Raw genomic sequence first — 19460 nt, 5'->3', positions numbered from 1 at the left:
ATTCATTTCTAATGGCAACGTATGTAATTTCAGGTTGCTAATACTATTTATTTTTTTGTTGCTAGCCCTGTATTTTTCTTTTTAAGAAGTATTTTTCCCTCTCATGTACTGTTTTATGGAAATAATGGGAAAGCACTTATAGCTCCATCCTTTTTCAGGTGAGGTCAAAGATTTGAAGCTGCTGCCCGGTGCTTGCTATCAGAGACAAATGGATCAGCGACTCATTGTTCCATACTGAAATGCACATTTCCTTCCTTCTTCATATCGAGAGGGGGAAAAAAAAGAACTGGCCACAATACTTCAAGGCAACTACCGGATTGTGGAGCAGCTCTGTAAGCCAAGACGAGATTATGCTATATCCTTGCTAGCTAATGAACGCTGAAGAGAGAATTTGCCATATCCCTGCTGAGATCTCATAACATTAGAAAATCTAATTGATGGATGAAACAAATCATTTGTAGTAGAATAAAAACAAAAACGAAGGTGGTTCTACAAAATACTTCCCTCTCCTTTATATAAAGTACTAGGCATGGGATTTTGAGATTTTTTTTCCAGAGAGCCAAGCCATAATTCTCCATTCTGTGAATTCTACCTGACAGACCCACACCTACAGATACATAAATTTGGCTTACTTGAAGAAAAGGCCCAGCTGGGAAGGCTATGAGATCTAACTTACTCTGCTTTAGCTTCCTGTTTGTAAAGGAATCCCCAAATTAGAAGCAAAGGAACCTCTTTTTTGCACAAGAAACTAGGGCAGATCTAGGCCAATGATAGGCCTCAAAGCCTTCTCATCTAGAGGTTGTTGTTTTTCTCCACATGAGCCATATTTAGGTGTCTGTAGGTATAGGTCTGCCAAGTGGAATTCCCAGGAATCAGAATTATGAGATTTGTAGCCCCCCCAAAATCCAAATATCCCATGGATTCACATATCTCTTAAACAGGGTTTGCCAACTTTGATTACTCACAGACAACATCAAACAACATCAAACATGCAAACTCTTTTGCCTGCCTGTATATAATACAATAAATGCAATATTTATACAAGAATTGGGTCAGAAAAAGAGAGTGGGGTGCAGGAGGAGAAGTATATGCACCCAACAACAGGTCATTCTACCTTTGGGAAATCTAACACTGTTAGTTTTTGTTTTGTTTAATTTTTCAGCAGAGACAAAATTCAGGTCTACTCCCATGCAGCTCCAAAAACACACCAGATGTTCCCAGATCATTAACTGTGTCTCACTCCAATAGCATGTACTCTGTTCAAATTACATCCAGATCCATTTTTTCCCCTGCATGCATGAAGGTGAAGTCATGGAAGCAGTTATTTCAGACTGGCACCTCATCAATTAACCTCAGTTAGCTACCACAACTTCTCTGGCTTTAGCGTTACATGTGCACCGAAGTGTGGAGCAGCAGGTTTCTGGCTTATATAACATAATGAATCCTCCCGTTGTTTTTCTATCTGTAATAGCTAAAAAGGAGGTCTTTCAACTCTCTACCTGGAGAAAAAAAGACATCTGTGAACCTTGAAGGACTGCCTGCTAGTCTTACATAAGTTGTGTTAGCACAAGAAGTTTAGTTTCTACAAGTTCAGTTTTGAAGTTGGGCTTTACTCTGAGAAACTGGACTTAACACCTTTGCAAGGGAGAGCTGAATTGAGCCATCGCTCCTACAGTACGTCTTTTGGTGGGGCTACTATGTGTACAAAATATCTTGATCAGGAACTTCAGAACTTTTGCCAGCTCTAAAGCTTCTGGAAACATAATTAGGCAGAGGAAAGCCAGCATTTCAGCTCTTGAGGAGATAAATGGTTGGCGACTGACTGCTATTATTTCGCTTGCTTCTAGAGTACAAATACTAAAAGGCAAGGCATAATTGGAAACTGACACAATGCAAGCATGAGACGTCCATGCAGGGGGGAAAAAGTTGGATAATGCCACTCAGCCAACTTCAAGGAAACTGGAGTGCTGACAGAATTTACCTATGCAAGCTCTCTTTATAAGATGCAAAATAAAACAAAGATTATTTTATTTCCTCCCTGTGAAAGGCATGGTCTTTCTTTTTCTGCTGTTGTTTCAACTGTCTGAGGAAATGTTTAACAAGAACTGGGTGTGAAATCAATTGTTAAGAGCTTTCACTCTTCTTTTTGTTCCCCCACCGAACCCCACCCTTTCCTCACAGTGACAGGTTGTCTCCTTTTACAAGGATTCCAGGCTCTTGATAATGACACAAAACAGGAAGCTGGCAGCTCTATGAAAGAAGCCAGGAAGCGGTAGCACTGCTTCTCTGGTGCAAATTAATTGGGATATTAAACAAGAGTTGTGGGGAGGAAGTTGGGGAGAAGGATATCAAGGAACGATTGAACTCTGGGCCCACTTGACATGACCAATGTACAGTAGCTCTGACGGAGACTTTAAAAACTCATCAGGTAGTCTCACAATATAGTGTTGGAAAGATGTTCCATTGATGCGGTGGGTAGTAACAGTGAAAGTTTAGGAGATGTGTCAGAAGAGAACCAAATAATCCAAAAAGTAGAGAAACTCCATGAGTTTGGAAAATTCCCATCATCCAGGCCATTTTGGCTCATATTTTTCCCCACGACAGATTACTTGCACTTTGGAGAACAAGCAAGCTTTGCACATGGTTGTTGTGGGTTTTTCGAGTTCTTTGGCCATATTCTGAAGGTTGCTCTTTGGACAGTTTTAGTCCAAGAACATCCGAAGACTCAAGGTTGGGAACCAATGCTCTAGAGGAAAATTTTTTACAAGTTCTAAATTGCTTCCTTCGCCCCTAGAAAAGAGCTAGGTTAGACTTATTCAGGAGTTTGTTCAAAGTAATCTCCATCTTTATTTATTTATTTATTTATTTATTTATTTATTTATTTATTTATTTATTTATTTATTTATTTATTTATTTTATTTATATCCCGCCTATCTAGTCTCATTGAGTCCACTCTAGGCGGCTTACAGCAAGCACAATACAATATATTAAAACAATTTTAAATAAGGGAAAAACTTTAGACACAATGGGACAAACTCTAAGAAAGGGGAAAAAGAGGGAAGATTAGGAGTTGGCTGAGGGGAAGGCCCGCGGAAACATCAGTGTTTTTAATTGATTTTTAAAAATACCCAGCGAGGGAGCTGCGCGAATGTCAGGGGGGAGGTTATTCCAGAGGCGAGGAGCCACCGCCGAGAAGGCCCTATTTCTTGTCTTTTCTTTCCGGGCCTCCCTCGGCGTTAGGCTCCTCAGCCTCACCTCCTGGCTCACGCGAGTGACACGGGTAGAACTTTATTGGAACATCAAAACATATAAACAATGGCAGCTATCTTACGCTGAGTCAAGCCATTGGTCACTCTACCAAGCATTGACAACTCTGATGGGCAGTAACTCTGTAAGTCTTCCGACAAATTTCTTCCCCAGTTCTATCTGAAGGTGCCAGGAGTTGAACCGGATCTTCTTTACGCAACACATGGGCTCTTACATTGAGATCAACCCACTCCCCAAATAGTGACCATCAGCTGGCTAAGAACAAACAACAGGAAAGGGATGTTGAATTCAAGACATCTGTGTGGACTTTCCGGTGGCATATGATTGACTAATATGGAAGACAGAATGCTGAAGTCAATTATCTTTCCAAATATGGTTTTTTTTTGTTTTTTTTGTTTTCAGTATTGTATACCATGTGACACACAACAACATTTCCATTTTAACTATCAGAGGATTTTGTTGACTCCAGCTTTGCCAGAGCAGCCTCCATGAAACAAAAACTCATTTTCAGTTTGGAGAAATAAAATGACTTTGGATCCTGATTGTTAGCAATAAATTATCTGCCACAAACATTGGGCAGTTAATGTATTAATAGTCTCTCAGCTACTCTTGAGTTTATTATTACTGTTCACTGAATTGATTTGCAAGCTGTTTACTGAGACTAGTAGGATAATTCATGAATGACCAAGTCCACATAATCTATGGAGATTAATTCCGTTTGCTAATCTTTACTATTGCCATGTTTTTTTAATGCAATAACCTCAGTTGTGATTTTTTTTTTAAAAAATAAAATATGCAGTGTCCATGATTTGTGGTAACAAAGTTATGTTTGGAACAATGGGGAAGAGCCATATTTGAATAATAACTCATATATTTAGCATATTAAAGGTCTCACATTCAACCCTCAATATAACATACCAAAAAGAGGCTCATTAAAAAGAACTCACTCTTTTCTCTGGCCCTTTCCTAAGACACAATAATGTTTCTGCCCATTAATGAGATGTTACTGAACGAGATAAAACTAAGTCTCAATTAATATAAAGCTCCTTCCTGTCATCAAACAATAGGGTCAGCTGGAATATTAATACTATCCAAAGAATCATCTTACAAAAAAATGCCCCTGGGTTATATCCCTTTATATCTATTTCTCAGCCCAAGGCAGCAAAGGGGATGTGAGACACACAACGTGCTTTATCAGATTTTTGTGAGTTAGCACTTACACCAGAGGTGGGCAAGATGCTCTTTATAGACCCCACATGGGACTCCACTCTTCCTCAAAGTCCCCAGTCTGGCACCTCACTTTTTTAAAAGAGTACTCAGAAAATCCCAATGTGCCCTTTACACAGTGCATAGAAATGATCCCAGTTTTTGAGGGGGTCTTTAGCATCTGACACCCCCACCCTCAGATATGTTATTTCTAAAGCCTCCAGATAACAAGGTGTTTTTTTTTTCAGGAACTGTCACACTTTGTAGGGTGGGGTCTGAGGAATGGCTGTGTCCCACCAAGATTGCCCACTCTGGCTTGCATAGACCTACGCAACTGCTTCCCTCCAAAGGGAGGGAGCCCCCAACTTTTTAGGATCTGGTTGTACCCCCATGTACTAAGCACAAAGAGGAAAGGGAGAGTTCCTTATATGTGTGTGTACACACACACACACACACACACACACACACACACACACACACTACAGACATCTGGTTTCAGTTAGAATGAATGTTGGGGGCTCTTTCAGTTCCGACTTAAAAACAAAATAATCCTTTGCATATTTTGTCAGAAGGAAGTCCAACATTATCACATAGTACTGCAGCCTAGACTAAGACTGTCACCCTTACATGCTTAGTAAATACCACAAAGAGCACATTGTAATAAATAGCACATGTGACAAATAGCACAAATGTATCTGCAAAACAGAATCTTATTTTTCCCCCACTACGTCTTCCTCCCAGATAAGCATGTAGAGGACTGGAGACTTACTATGTATGGCTCCAATCCTATGAACATTCACTTTGAAGCAAGTTTCATTCTACTTTTTTTTTTTTTTTTTTTTTTTTTTTTTAGTAATTTGATTTTTGAAACTAAAAGCAGTACTGGGGAAAAAAAGAGAAACATAATTTTTTTTAAAAAACTCTTAATAATGCAACAGCACATCATTAATACAATAATACACAATGTGCTCCCCTCCACAATGACCATCTGGAGGTATGGCCATTTCCCCCTCCTTTCTTGGAGTCCCATTTCTCTTCCAAAACAGCACTGGTTCTTGTGAAGGTGTAGAACTCCCTTTATTAACAGGAAGGATAAAAGCTTCCCATATATCAATAAAGAGACAGTCGAAGTGGTGTGTGGGTGTGTATCCTTCATGCCCAAATGGTGGAATGAGGCAACCTCATTCTTGCGCTATAAACTACCACGGCCAAGAGTAGAACATAAGCCTTTACCACAGATGTATATGTTTCTGCCAAATGAAGAGGTATCATAAGAATGTTGTGGTTTAAAGAAGAGTTACTTCTCCAAAATAACAAATGTAGATTCAATGTTGATAGAAATTCTATAGATTGCTGCTTTATAGCTTGCATTTCCTTACAAACCTATGGCTAAGCCTTTAAAACCAAGAGACAATACCACCTCATATGCAAACATGATCCAGCCCTGTTGCAGCTTCCCCAACATTTACTCAACAGCTTCCTATAATAAAACCTGAGTCTTGGTGGAGTGAGCAGTGGTGGGAATAACTTGAAAGCAGTGTGCCCATATTACGGTCAAAGCACGTAGCATCGGTTTATTCCAGAGTGATTGCCAGGTAGAATTTGGCTGAATTCTGAATTGATCTGAGAGGATTTCAGCCATTCTTACTACAATGAAGTGCAGGGGAGTAGTAGATGTCACTGATTACACGGTTTGACTAACAGCCTGTGTAAAATTTTGTCTCGGTGGGGATGTAAAGATTCCTCTCCAGACACAAACACAAGTTCGCCTTAACATGTTGTTTTAGACAGATTTCCACAAATCTGTCTGAATAGAGTTGACACTAATCCACATCAGAAATGCAGGATCTTCTGCATCTGCTGGAGAGAAAACTCTGTGCCACACAACGTTCTGCTTTACCGTTGTAACTGGAATGAACTGGGCACATTTCTCGCCTCTACTGAGTTGAGCCAGAGAGCACACCGATCACTTCCAGTTTCACAAAACACCAGGATTCCATTCCCCTCCATTGACTCCTCAGAAAATATTTATACCTTTCCGTGGAGAATCATCTCTTCTCATTTTCCATCTGCATTTGTGCTTTTGAAATAATTCATAAGTGCTGAATGAAGGAAAGGAGACACGGAGAAAAGAGATTCTGCAGACTTGGTGCTATTTCAAGAGATTCAAATGCTTTCATGTCTCAAGAAAAATCAAGGGTGGAAGGAATTCCAGCTGCTTACTTGACTTCAAAATATATCTTCATTGATTCCAGCTCATTGTTTTGATTTTTTTTTCCCCTCTGATGACTGACTAATCGAGTTGAGCATTTCCCTTCTGCAGAAGTTCTCGCCTGCGGTTTGCTCAGCAGGTCTCCCACTGCCCTGATGAGTGCCAGAATTATATAAAGGGTCACTTCAAAAGACTCAACGCCCATTACAACATCCATTTGCATCTCCTTTTGGGCTCCTCTACTAGGCGGCAATATTTTCTATGTAGTTTGCGAAGTTTAAGAGCTAGCGGTGGACAGAGGCGGGATTCTAAAAATAATGCATCTGGGTTGTGATTGAGAATGAGCTTCAATAAGTTTAATGTGTGATTTAAGGGGAGAATGGGCTACCTTTGGAACATCAGCTGTGCCACTCAGCTTTTGATGTGTGTGAATGACCATTTTGTGTAACCACCAACAGATCCCCCCTTTCATCAGATGTTAGAGAGAGGCCTCCAACCACGGCCATGAAAGGTACATACATTCAGGCAAACCTTCAGATATTCAGCTATCCAAGCCACTGAGATTTTCATAGATAATAGCCAGCACCTTGGATTGGGCCCAGAAACAAATCGAAAACCAGAGCCAATGAAACAGCTAGGGTCACATGATCCCAAGAAACAAACACTCTCAAATATTTTTGGCTTCCTTCTGGATAATATTTTCTGCCAATGGATGTGTCGGTTCTTCATACCTTGTCTATTTCCTGGGCCATTGATCCTTTTGTACTTGGCCTGATCGAACAGGAACTATAGCATTAGATCTCTGACAACTTGCCTTCAGCTTCTCTCTCTTACCATCAAGCATCACAAATATCTAAAATCTTAGATTAAGCAAACTGAAGCCAGGAACTTTGGAAAAAGCCACAGAACACAACTTTTAGAAAGTTCAAGAACGAAGTTCAGAAGAGAAAGATAAGAACACATACTGTGTTCTGTGATGACTCACCTGATACGTGGCAACTGCTTCTCTGTCCAGCGACCGTGTCACCTTGACTTCTCCAGTGCTCTCATCAATTACAAAAGTTCCCCTTGGCTCCTGTTCCACTCCTTTCCCAAATATTCGGAATTTTGATCCCTCGGGTCTGTCATTGTCTATAACCTATGCGAAGCAAGAACAGTGGTAAGGTTTAGAACCATCGTACAAAATTAATGCACACACCTAAATAACATGCCATCTTAAACCCTATCTAAATTGTTTCGTTCTTCTGAAGAAAACCTGAAAATTGGGAGGAGAACAAGAGGTCACAGCAGATTCTTAGTGGTTTGGAAAATTCTATTTCCCTTGATCCTTTGGGATAACCTGTAGCTATCAAGCTGATAGATATTCACCGACTCTGTGAAATCTAACACTTTTTCCCCCACACTGTTGTTAACATGAATCCAGATCACAAGTGTGCACATGATTACCATTTTAGCATTTCCTTTCCCACACATGCTCTGGTGAGAGGGCTCTAGTAGGTAAGTAGATCTATACAGGTTCAAGGGTAAAATAACTGATTTGGTAATAATGTTTGCTGTATGGATTGATTGGTTGGTTGGTTGGTTGGTTGGTTGGTTGGTTGGTTGGTTGGTTGGTTGGTTGGTTGGTTGGTTGGTTGGTTGGTTGGTTGGTTGGTTGGTTGGTTGGTTGCAGATTCAGGAGCTCAGATAAGACAACAGTGGCCCAAATCCTGTTGCTTGACATAGTAAACTTCACTAGAGTAGGCACACTGGATTAATGGAGATGTAGTGAGACAACTCCTCCATCTGTTCCACTGAGTCAAATGGACCTGCTCTAGCTGTCATTTACTGTGCTAAAGTAAGTCACAGTTAAGAGTATGCCCATTTTAATCAACAACACTTATGGAAGCTTTGACTCACCAAATCCCCATTGATTCCACAAGCCTACTCTAGTTTGATTCACTAAGCGAAGCAACAAGATTTTGGCAATTGAATTATATTTCACATTGTCTGTCCCAGTGTGAATATGTTGTTACAGATATTGTCACAGCTGAGGGTGGGCAGATGGCAATCCAAAGATGTTTGTTTGTTTGTTCAGTCGTTTAGTCGTGTCCGACTCTTCGTGACCCCATGGACCAGAGCACGCCAGGCCCTCCTATCTTCCACCGCCTCCCGGAGTTGTGTCAAATTCATGTTGGTTGCTTCGATGACACTGTCCAACCATCTCATCCTCGGTCGTCCCCTTCTCCTCTTGCCTTCACACTTTCCCAACATCAAAGTCTTTTCCAAGGAGTCTTCTCTTCTCATGAGATGGCCAAAGTACTGGAGCCTCAGCTTCAGGATCTGTCCTTCCAATGAGCACTCGGGGTTGATTTCCTTTAGAATTGATAGGTTTGTTCTCTTTGCAATCCAGGGAACTCTCAAGAGTCTCCTCCAGCACCACAATTCAAAGGCATCAATTCTTCGGCGGTCAGCTTTCTTTATGGTCCAGCTCTCACTTCCATACAACACTACAGGAAAAACCATAGCTTTGACTATACGGACTTTTGTTGGCAAGGTGATGTGTCTGCTTTTTAAGATGCTGTCAAGGTTTGTCATTGCTTTCCTCCCAAGAAGCAGGCGTCTTTTAATTTCGGGGCTGCTGTCTCCACTTGCAGTGATCATGGAACCCAAGAAAGTAAAATCTGTCACTGCCTCCATATCTTCCCCTTCTATTTCCCAGGAGGTGATGGGACCAGTGGCCATGATCTTAGTTTTTTTGATGTTGAGTTTCAGACCGTTTTTTGCACTCTCGTCTTTCACCCTCATTACAAGGTTCTTTAGTTCCTCCTCACTTTCCGCCATCAGAGTGGTATCATCTGCATATCGGAGGTTGTTGATATTTCTTCCTGCAATCTTAATTCCAGTTTGGGATTCCTCCAGTCCAGCCTTCCGCATGATGTATTCTGCATATAAGTTAAATAAGCAGGGTGACAATATACAGCCTTGTTGTACTCCTTTCCCAATTTTGAACCAATCCGTTGTTCCATATCCAGTTCTAACTGTTGCTTCCTGTCCCACATATAGGTTTCTCAGGAGATGGATAAGGTGGTCAGGCACGCCCATTTCTTTTAGGACTTGCCATAGTTTGCTGTGGTCCACACAGTCAAAGGCTTTTGCATAGTCAATGAAGCAGAAGTAGATGTTTTTCTGGAACTCTCTGGCTTTCTCCATAATCCAGCGCATGTTGGCAATTTGGTCTCAAGTTCCTGTGCCCCTTCGGAATCCCGCTTGTACTTCTGGGAGTTCTCGGTCCACATACTGCTGAAGCCTACCTTGTATGATTTTGAGCATAACCTTGCTGGCGTGTGAGATGAGTGCAATTGTCCGGTAGTTGGAGCATTCTTTGTCACTGCCCACCAAAGATGGTGTTGGTGAATTCTGAATAATCTAGATATTATCTCACTGTGTTTTAATTTGTTAAAAGAAACTTAAAACAGAAGGACAGGTTGCTACTATATATCTACTGGTGGTGTAAGCTAACCTAGTGTAAAGCAAACATTAGGCAGCAACTGGGAAGGGAGCAAAGATCGAAAACATAGAGACCTACAGAATTCATTCATTCATTCATTCATTCATTCATTCATTCATTCATTCATTCATTCAAGTTTTATACCATCTGTTTAGTGCAAGGCACTACTCTGGGCAGTTAACAGATAAAATAAACAAATAAAATATATAACAAAAAGAAACAGTAAACAATAAGATCAAATAATAAAAATAAAAATAGAACATAGTTATGAATATTAACACAGTGTCATTTTGACTTGTCATTGCTTCATCCTATAGAATTGTGGCGTTTACAGATAGAAACATAGAAAGCTGCAATTCCAACCTTTGGTCCATCAACTCAGTCTTGTCAACTCTGACAGGCAGCTGCTGTCAATGGGTTCAGGCGGGAGTTTTCCCACACCTACCGGGGGATGATGGTTATTCCCTGGTGGTCTTCCACCTAAATACTAAACAAGACTCTTCCCCCCCCACACACACCTCATCTAACATTCCTGGAGTTTCAGGCAGAACAATTAATTCTCACCCTATTTATAGATACAGTGGTGCCTCGCTTGACGAGGATAATCTGTTCCAGCAAAATTGCTGTAGAATGAAATCGTCATCAAGTGAGAGTAAAAAACCCATTGAAATGCATTGAGAACCGGTTCAATGTGTTCCAAGGGGCGAAATACCTCAACATCCAGTGAAGATCCTCCATAGGGCAGCCATTTTCCGGTGCCTGTAAAGCGAATAAGCCTTCCTAAACACAGCAGGGAGCCATTTTGAAACAGCGGGTGGCCATTTTGGAACCAGACCATCAGCTGTTTTGATCATCATAAAGCGAAAAATCGGTTCTCGAAGCAAGGAACCGATCATCGTCAAGCGATTTTTACCTATTAAAATTATTGTTTTGCGATAGCTATAGCGATCACAAAATACTCATCGTTAAGCGATTTCCTCATCTAACGAGGTCATTGTCAAGTGGGGCACCACTGTACTTAGGACTGAATCCAGGACTTTATGCAGGTAGAGCATATGCTGTGCCAATGAGTCACATCCTAGGTCGCAATTCTGTAGCAGAGGATTCCAAGTTTGGCAAGGTAGTGGGAAGTGTCTGCGGGAGAGCAACTGTCCTATAGTTCAAGGCTGTGATCTAGAGCTGCCCAACAGAGAAATTCAAAGCATTTCATGAAACTAGAGATTCCAGGATTCCATAGGATGGGGCCACTACAGTTGACTACTATCAAACTGCCATCCCTGTGCAGTGCAGATACGTGTATGACCCTGGAGATCTTGCAGTTTGGGAGAAGAGCTGCCACCGGTTGACCCTAGTGGTTGAAGCTTCCTGAGTAAGGAAATTGTGATGCAACCATTCTGTGACTTGACCTGAGAAAAGACTCTCTCTACCATTTCCCAGGATTCCTGGCTAACTTTTTTGATAAATGTCCTTTAGCTCTCAGCTGTCACCCGGTTTCCAGTTCTGATGATGGAGAAAATTCATCTGAAACCAGTCTCTACCAACCATCAAGGACTTTCTAATTCAGTTCCGTGAACGAAGCTCCCAAAAACACTAATCAAAAGGGGGGGGGGGGGAATTCCCCTGCATAAGACACCAAAGCTTAGGATGCAAAACAAGTTTCTGAATTTTGCAAGAACATATTCTATTGCTCTGTTAGGTGCTCTACTTCTTTTTATACACTCTCCAATATAATATTTTTTTTTTAAAAAATGTTCCTTATTAAACCTATAAAAACAAGAGAAACCCAGAGAAGATTTATTCCTTATACTGACATGGATAATGTGCAGGAACATGCCTCATCTTCAAAAACACCATCCCAAAATGTTAATTAAAAACTAAGCATTTACAAATTGATTTTCATTCACTTCATTTTTTTTTCCAGAAATTAAACACAATGGTTGAAATCCTGCTGCTTAGCATAATAAGTCGCAAGCAGAGTAGGCCAACCTGAATCAATGGAACCTATGGGGAAGATGACTCACCAAATCTCCAGCGATTCAGTGGGCTTATTCTGGCAAGACTTATCATGTTAAGCAACAGGATTCCAGCCAATATGTACATGTACCCATTATCGCTGTATCAGAAATCCTACAGAACCAATCTTGAATTGCTGGGACCCCTTTCTGCGTGCAGTTCTTGGTGAAAGACTTTTTATAGCAGCTTTCAATAGATTTGTGATCATCTCAATATCAACTGCTGGATAGCTCCGTGGTTTGCGAGCTGTGCACCTCCTCCCCGTTATCTAGCACCGATCATAACCCAGAAGGTCTTTCAAGTGTGGGTTACTTTGTTTAATGTTTAATTTGCCACAAGATGGAGCTACACACTCCTAGAAAGAAAACAGGACTCTGGGCATCCAATTAAGGTCCTTATATAATGGCTATAGCGTTCAAAGAGCATGCACTTCCTTGACCATACTGAACTATGTGTATCTGGGAGAGGGGAAAGGAGGTTGCAGAGAGAATTTTTTAATAGAAATTAGACTCAGCATTCCCTGCTGTGGGTTCTTAGGAACAGTAGCAAGAAAGTGATGCCCCATAGAACTTATTCATTAAAAAAAACTATGCATAGGAAAGGAACACATGTTCTTTGAACTATGTAGCCACTATATTATTACATTAATTAGGTGTCCATATTTCTGTCTTATTTCTGGGAGCATGTAATTACGTCCCACAGAGAAAGTGAGAGACAGATAGAAAGAAAAAAAAATCTCGTACAAATCAGTTAGAATTGCAATTAACTCTACTTTTCACTTCACCTTTTTTCATATTAGTTTGAAAAGAGTTTTTTGCTTTGATTCTGACATGGAAATTTGCATACATTTTCTATAATGCGGGCATTTATTTCCTCCCCCCCCCACGCACACACAAAGTACACAAAGTACTACACCTATATTCACATTGAATAAGGTGTGTTTGTATATGTTTTTCCATATATATGCATTTTTATCCTTTCACATGTGCATAACTTCCTCTGTGGAAAATGGAACCAATGCCTCATACAGGTTCAGATTTCAGAACTGTGCAGATTTCTGAGGCAGTCTTGGGAGACACAAAATGAATAGTTCCAGTGAGAATCAGGAACCTGCCTGAATTATTTTCCTAATTCTCATTGTTGGAATTAACAAATTATTTAAATCCAATGTTAGACCTAATAGGGGCACATCCGTGGAAATGTGTACCTTCTGTGAGTTCAGGACTGGTGCAATTCCAGTTGATTTCAGTGAGTGGATTCTTGTGGGGGCTGAAATGGGACAGCAACTTAGAATAAATATAGCTAATTAACTGCATTAGAATATTAGAAGGTGAGGGGCTGCCACTTGCACCTCCCAGGTCTTGATGCAGCATATTAAAAAAAACTTGCATTTCAGGACATCCTCCCTTCACAATTGTTATTTTGATTTGATCCAATTTTTATATTTATTGTTCTTGCCCATGATGACCATCTCGTATTTTTTTATGAGTTGTTTTTATATTACTGTGGTATGGATAGAGGAGGGTTGTTCAGTTCTATGTATGATTATGTCTTTGCTGGAATCCACCCAGAGCAAGTGGGGAAGGGAAGCCAGGGCACTGTCTCTGAGTGGGTGCCTACCAGAGAAGGCGGGATGGGGAGACGGCCTCTTTGGTTGAGAAATGAGCTGTCAAACCAGCAGTTTGTGACCATCTCTACAAATATCTATAAACCGTTCAGTTAGAGTAGAACAACAATGCAAAATGTCGTCTAAGGTTCCAAGAAACGGAATATAGTATTTGCATTGACCCTGAAATTGATAAGTCTTCAGCAAGTATTCTAAAAGTAAGTAAAAACAAGTGAAACAATAATCTCAGTAAAGAGTGGTTCACAGACCATGTTAAAAGATGTTCCTACAGATTGGACCTTGGGAGTTGTTCAACATTGCTAAGAGGCACAGGGGACCTCAAGGATCAAATAGGTATATATTTATATAACTGATTAAAACCCATTCAGGACCATAAAAGGATTTGTGTGTCTTTGGTTCTCCCTGGAGGCCTTATTCAAGGAGGAGGAGAAATACAAATATCAAGGTGAAGTCACTGATGGAATGAATGGGGCAGGCAAGACAGAATAGCATCAGCACCAGTCAGTTATCCACCCCCCCCCCACTTTTCCCAGTTGTCTGGAGAAAGTCCTAAGGCATCTCCTGGGAAGAGGATGAGTGAGTGACTTTAAAAGGGCAATGGGCACAGTCCATCTTTTATTCCTTCTTAAAAGGGCAATGCAGGGAGCCAGAACTTTTCAACATTTGCTATCCTTTCACTCTGCCCCCCCTCCCTGTTTCCTGGATCTCAAATTACTGGAGCTGCGGACACCGACTTTGAGGATTGCATCAATGACTTTGCAGCAGGAAAAGCAAGAAGGCTCATTACTAAGGAAAGGAGCAGATGGCCCATCATTTTTCCGAATTTTCTTTCTTTCACTCCCCTCTTCTGACACATACACACTCCAGATTCAGTCTACATTTACACATTTGTGCAAAGAGGTACACATCTCTGATTTCCTTCCCTCCCCTATTCTGCTCTTCACAGGATTAAATCAGCAAGTGTTTTCAGAGAAGCAAAAAGGCCTTTAAAAACAACAACAACTTGTTTCTAATTTTTGGGTTTTTTTTAAAAAAACGATTCTTTTATTTATTTATTTATTTATTTATTTATTTATTTATTTATTTATTTATTTATTTATTTATTTATTTATTTATACCCCGCCCCTCTAGACCATATCTACTCGGGGCAACATAATATATATTGTTCCACATATTTACAGCTGCAAGGTTGATCTGGGCCCAAAAATGGAAAAATCAGGACAATCTGAAGGTAGAGGAGCTAATTAAAAAAATTATTGGATATTGCAGAAATGGATAGCCTGTCAGAGGCATTATGCGAGAACCCAAGAATATATGTTAAAGAAAGCTGGAAAATATGATTGGGCCCAGCAACAAACATGAATAGGGAATATAGCGTACGTTATGGATTTTAATATTGTTACACAGCCATGGAGCCAAGATTATACTAGTTATTGTATTATTGTAAACACTTCCCTGTGCCTCTGTTTTGTTTTGTTTCCTTTCCCTTTCCCCTCTGTATTTGTATTCCTTTGGTTATTGTTTGTTTGTTATATAATGAAAATAAAAGAATTTTTTAAAAAAGAGAGAGGGCATGAGGGAAACAGAGAAGTGGAGACGGTTGGAAATATGCACACACAGCCTTCAATATCCTGAGAAAAGAAATAACGTTTGCATTTTAGAACCACACGTCTACTTTCAACAACATTTATTGGAACTTCGTAATGGGGAGGTGGATCTGTTTAATAACTATTATTTTTTCCCCTAAATCCAAATACTTCTACATCCCTTGGAACCAAGTATCTGGTTGAATTTTTTTTCCCCTACAATCAGATACTGTAGATATTTTTAGTGGACACTCTACACATTTAGTGGACGCTCTATCAGGGAGGTCATGTTCTTCTCCTCAATCCTACACACACAAGAAACTGCCTTCTACCAAGCTACAGCCTGGTGGGCTCACAAATCCTCGAGAAAGATGATTTGCAAAACTGAAGATGTATGGCCTGGATTCTAAAACTCTTCAGCACACAAATTTGGCCTACTGCAAACCAGTAGGTTGTGATGGAGCCTCCTTAAATTGTTTGTTCTTGAGGAGACAGGGTGTCTCAACACAGCAAGACAGCCAGTGAATAAATCCCTGGCCTTGCTCAAGATGCCTCTCCTCCAGGAAATGTAAAATACAAGGAGGTAGTGTTGGTGATGATGATTATGATGTAGTCTTGGTGTTTAGTCTTTTGGCCATCTGGAAAATTTCTCTCTGTGCCAAAGTAGTGAGAGGTCCTGTTTGTGAAGCAACAAGCACATGCTACAGGTTTGTTTATTTATTTAAACTATTTCTAGCCTGCCTTTCCCCTTAGAAAGGACTCCGGGTGGTTTATATCATTAAAAGACAACATTTGAAGCTAAAAATAGTATGTATATGAATACTAAAAAGGATCGAACAAACACCGCACTAAAGAAAAGGTAAACAAAAGCAATATCAAAAATGCATCCAAAACATTAAGACACAACCATCCATTTGAAAACCCCTCCAAGGCAGCCAGTCATTAAGGAAAAGCTTGCCTGAAGAGAAAAGTCTTTGCTGGCTTGGAGAAGGACAGCAAAGATGGGGATGGACTGGCCTCCTGTGTAAGGGAGATTCAAAGTCTGGGGGCAACAACAGAGAAGGCCCTCTCCCATGTCCCCACCAAACGCACCTGTGAAGGTGATGGGACTGAGAGAAAGGCTCTCCCGATGCTCTTAAGGGTCATAACAGGAGATGTGGTCCTTGAGGCAGCTTGGACCCAAGCCATTTAGGGCTTTATACATTAGAACCAGCACTTTGAATTGAGCTTGGTTAACGGATTAGCAGCCAGTGGAGCTGCTGTAACAGGGGAGTTGCGGCTGTAAGGAATACTTGCTAAATTCTTTGCTCTCCTCCGTTTATGCTGTTGAGACTCAATGAGATGCCTGTTATTGGTGAATTTACCTTGATTCTTATCAAACACAAACTGAAATGAAATTCTTACTCTTCTCAAATCAGGAGCAAATGCAATGTTTCTCATAATCCATGGCAGTACCTGTTAATCTTGCATAGCCTATAGCATGAGTGAGGAACTTATGAAGATGGCCTTAGGAAGGCTGCCCATCTCTGTCTTCAGTATGAACCGTCATCATTAGCAACATCTGCATACAGGTCTTCCTTCAGTGAACTTCAAATCTCTTAATTGATTCTGTTCCTCCCCACCTTATCCATAAGGTAGGTTGGTCTGAATAGGGGCTTGAACCTAACTTAGCCGTATCTTCGTTCACCACCACGAACACTAGACCGCAATGGCTAAACACGGGAGCAGTAATATTAGCCAGTGTTACAGGGAGCATACACGTCCTGGGAACAGCTGAAAAGCTATATAAATACGTAGCAACAGCAACATTGATTTTCCCTCCCTAAGTGGAAAGTTCTCAGCAATCCAACATAAGTTATTATGGAGCCAGAGAGGAGGGAAAAAGAAGGAAAGTCAGTTGTGTACATTTTATTTCCTGGTTTCTTTGAAAGTACTCTAAAAATTTTACCCTTCACCTACTTTGATGTTTTGATTTTTCTAGTTGTTTTCTTGATTTATATATATAAATATATATATATTTGCTGTTTGACAGGTACACAAACAGTAAATAAACAGGGACAATTCAGTTCAGCAAAGAATTTTGTAACTGTGGCTCTTAAATTTTCACTATATATCCTTTTGGATGTTTAATTAGTTTTCCCTCCCTTTCCCCAGCCTCTGTTCGATGTCACATCCCCAAGGGTCAATTTTAATTGGGAGAAACATGTGATTGGAGTGTTTCTAATTTTACTCTTTTAAGTGCAGAATAATGAAAACTGAAATGAAACGAAAATGCTGGGCCGTGCAGTTCCTCAGAGCTTATCCCCGGCTTCCTTGCAGGCTTGGGAGATCCATATCCAGCAGAGACGATACAAGATGTGCTTGTGCCTCAGGAAGAAATGCCAAATGGCACACTCACCATGGCAATAAAGAAAACTGTTCTTTTTTTAAAATCAGTGCCCTATAGTCTGTTATATGGGGAAATAGAGGGTTGCATCTCAACTTCTCCAATGGCAGGGGTAGCCAGGAGGAATATATACCAAAAAAAAAAGGGGAGGGAACCAATACTGTCCCAGTATGAGTGTCCTAATGTAACCCAAGTCAGCCAGAAAAGGCACAACCATATCTGACCATAAAAATGCATTATTCATTCTAGGCATCCTTCAGTCTCGAGAGACTATGGTAACATGCTCTGTATGGAGGACTTGGAACAGCGTCTAGTTGGGCTGAGAAGGCCAGTTCGAGAGTGGCCATCCCTTCCACACTGAAGACAAATCCAATCTGTCCTCTGTCCAGCTCCCTGATTTTGCTGGTTTCGGGACTGCCTCTTGGCCTCGGCCTGCTGAACAAGGGTCTCTTCAAATTGGGAGAGGCCATGATGCACCGCCTGCCTCCAGGCTGAACACTCAGATGTCATGGTATCCCATCTGTTGAGATCCATTCCTAAGGCCTTCAGCCCCCGCTTCCAGATGTCCTTGTATCGCAGCTGTGGTCTCCCTCTGGGGTGATTTCTCTGCACCAATTCTCCGTACAGGAGAACTTTTGGAGGAATTTATTTCCTCCAAATGAATTTATTCATTCTATGGCCAACCTTTCTGCCTGTATTGACATTCATGGACCAGCAATAGCTATGACCAAAGCTGGATCAAAATATATATTTTTTTTCTGTCTGAGCAATACAGCCAAATGGAACCATTTCCCTACAGAGACCAGGCAGGCTGGTAGATGCATTTTTCTCCAGCACCGTCTATTGGTGATACGAGCCTTCCACATTCAAGGGGTCAGGTCACTTATGGGAACTCCTGCCAGGTTAGTGATGGGCAGAACCCTTGGGAAATCAAGTCAAGGCAGCCTGCTTAAGAAATCACGAAACTGCTACAAGGATTCTCATTACTGGGGAGAGAAAGAGAACAGCAGAAAAGTATCCCTTTCCCCTCCAAGTCACTGTAATTTGTCCACAAATACTTATCTGGAAAAGTACTGTCTCTTCTGTTTGTGAACTGATGTTCACCTAACATACACGCTGAAAGCACCAGAGGACAGTTTGGTGAATCAAAAACAGGCAAACGACCTATCTAAGGCTTCTGATTTTTCAAAGTCCGTGCAACAAGGCTGACGTTTTGGCTGTATGTATAAAAACCATGCTTTTAAGGGGAAACTTCTGTTCAGAGAATGGAGACAGGTGAAGATTTGCCAGGCTGAACAAGTAAATTGCAACACCTTGCTGCTACACCTTGATTCCCAGAATCTCTCTCATTCTACATAATCGTAGAGACAGCTTTATCGAGGCCACACCACTCGACAGGATAACCTTTTTTTTCAGCTGCAAGACAGGTATGACTAAAAAATTCAACATGATACTAGTAGTTCTCCCCCACATCTTAACCTAATGACCCCAAAAATGTATTTGGATGAAGTGAGAACAATTTGTCTAAGGAGACCCCAATGGTTTCATGGTTTAGTAAGAACTAGATCTTAGATCTTCCCAGTTGTAATCTGCTCTTACACACAGACACAGACACAGACACAGACACAGACACAGACACAGACACAGACACAGACACAGACACACACACACAC

General features: G+C 40.9%; 1 protein-coding gene across 3 annotated transcripts in view; it reads right to left on the bottom strand.

Moving 5' to 3' along the window:
* The window catches only part of CDH13 (cadherin 13), a 692714-nt gene that overhangs the window by 316044 nt on the left and 357210 nt on the right, over positions 1–19460 (bottom strand). For all 3 annotated transcript variants that reach the window (XM_072980590.2, XM_078380491.1, XM_020801938.3), the window contains one exon: positions 7671–7823. In XM_072980590.2, the coding sequence (XP_072836691.2) occupies positions 7671–7823 (153 nt within the window). The remainder of the gene's footprint in view (positions 1–7670; positions 7824–19460) is intronic.

Source organism: Pogona vitticeps, chromosome 10 (genome assembly GCF_051106095.1).
Source record: "Pogona vitticeps strain Pit_001003342236 chromosome 10, PviZW2.1, whole genome shotgun sequence".
Classification (NCBI taxonomy): domain Eukaryota; kingdom Metazoa; phylum Chordata; class Lepidosauria; order Squamata; family Agamidae; genus Pogona; species Pogona vitticeps.
This window is presented reverse-complemented; position numbering and strand designations above follow the sequence as displayed.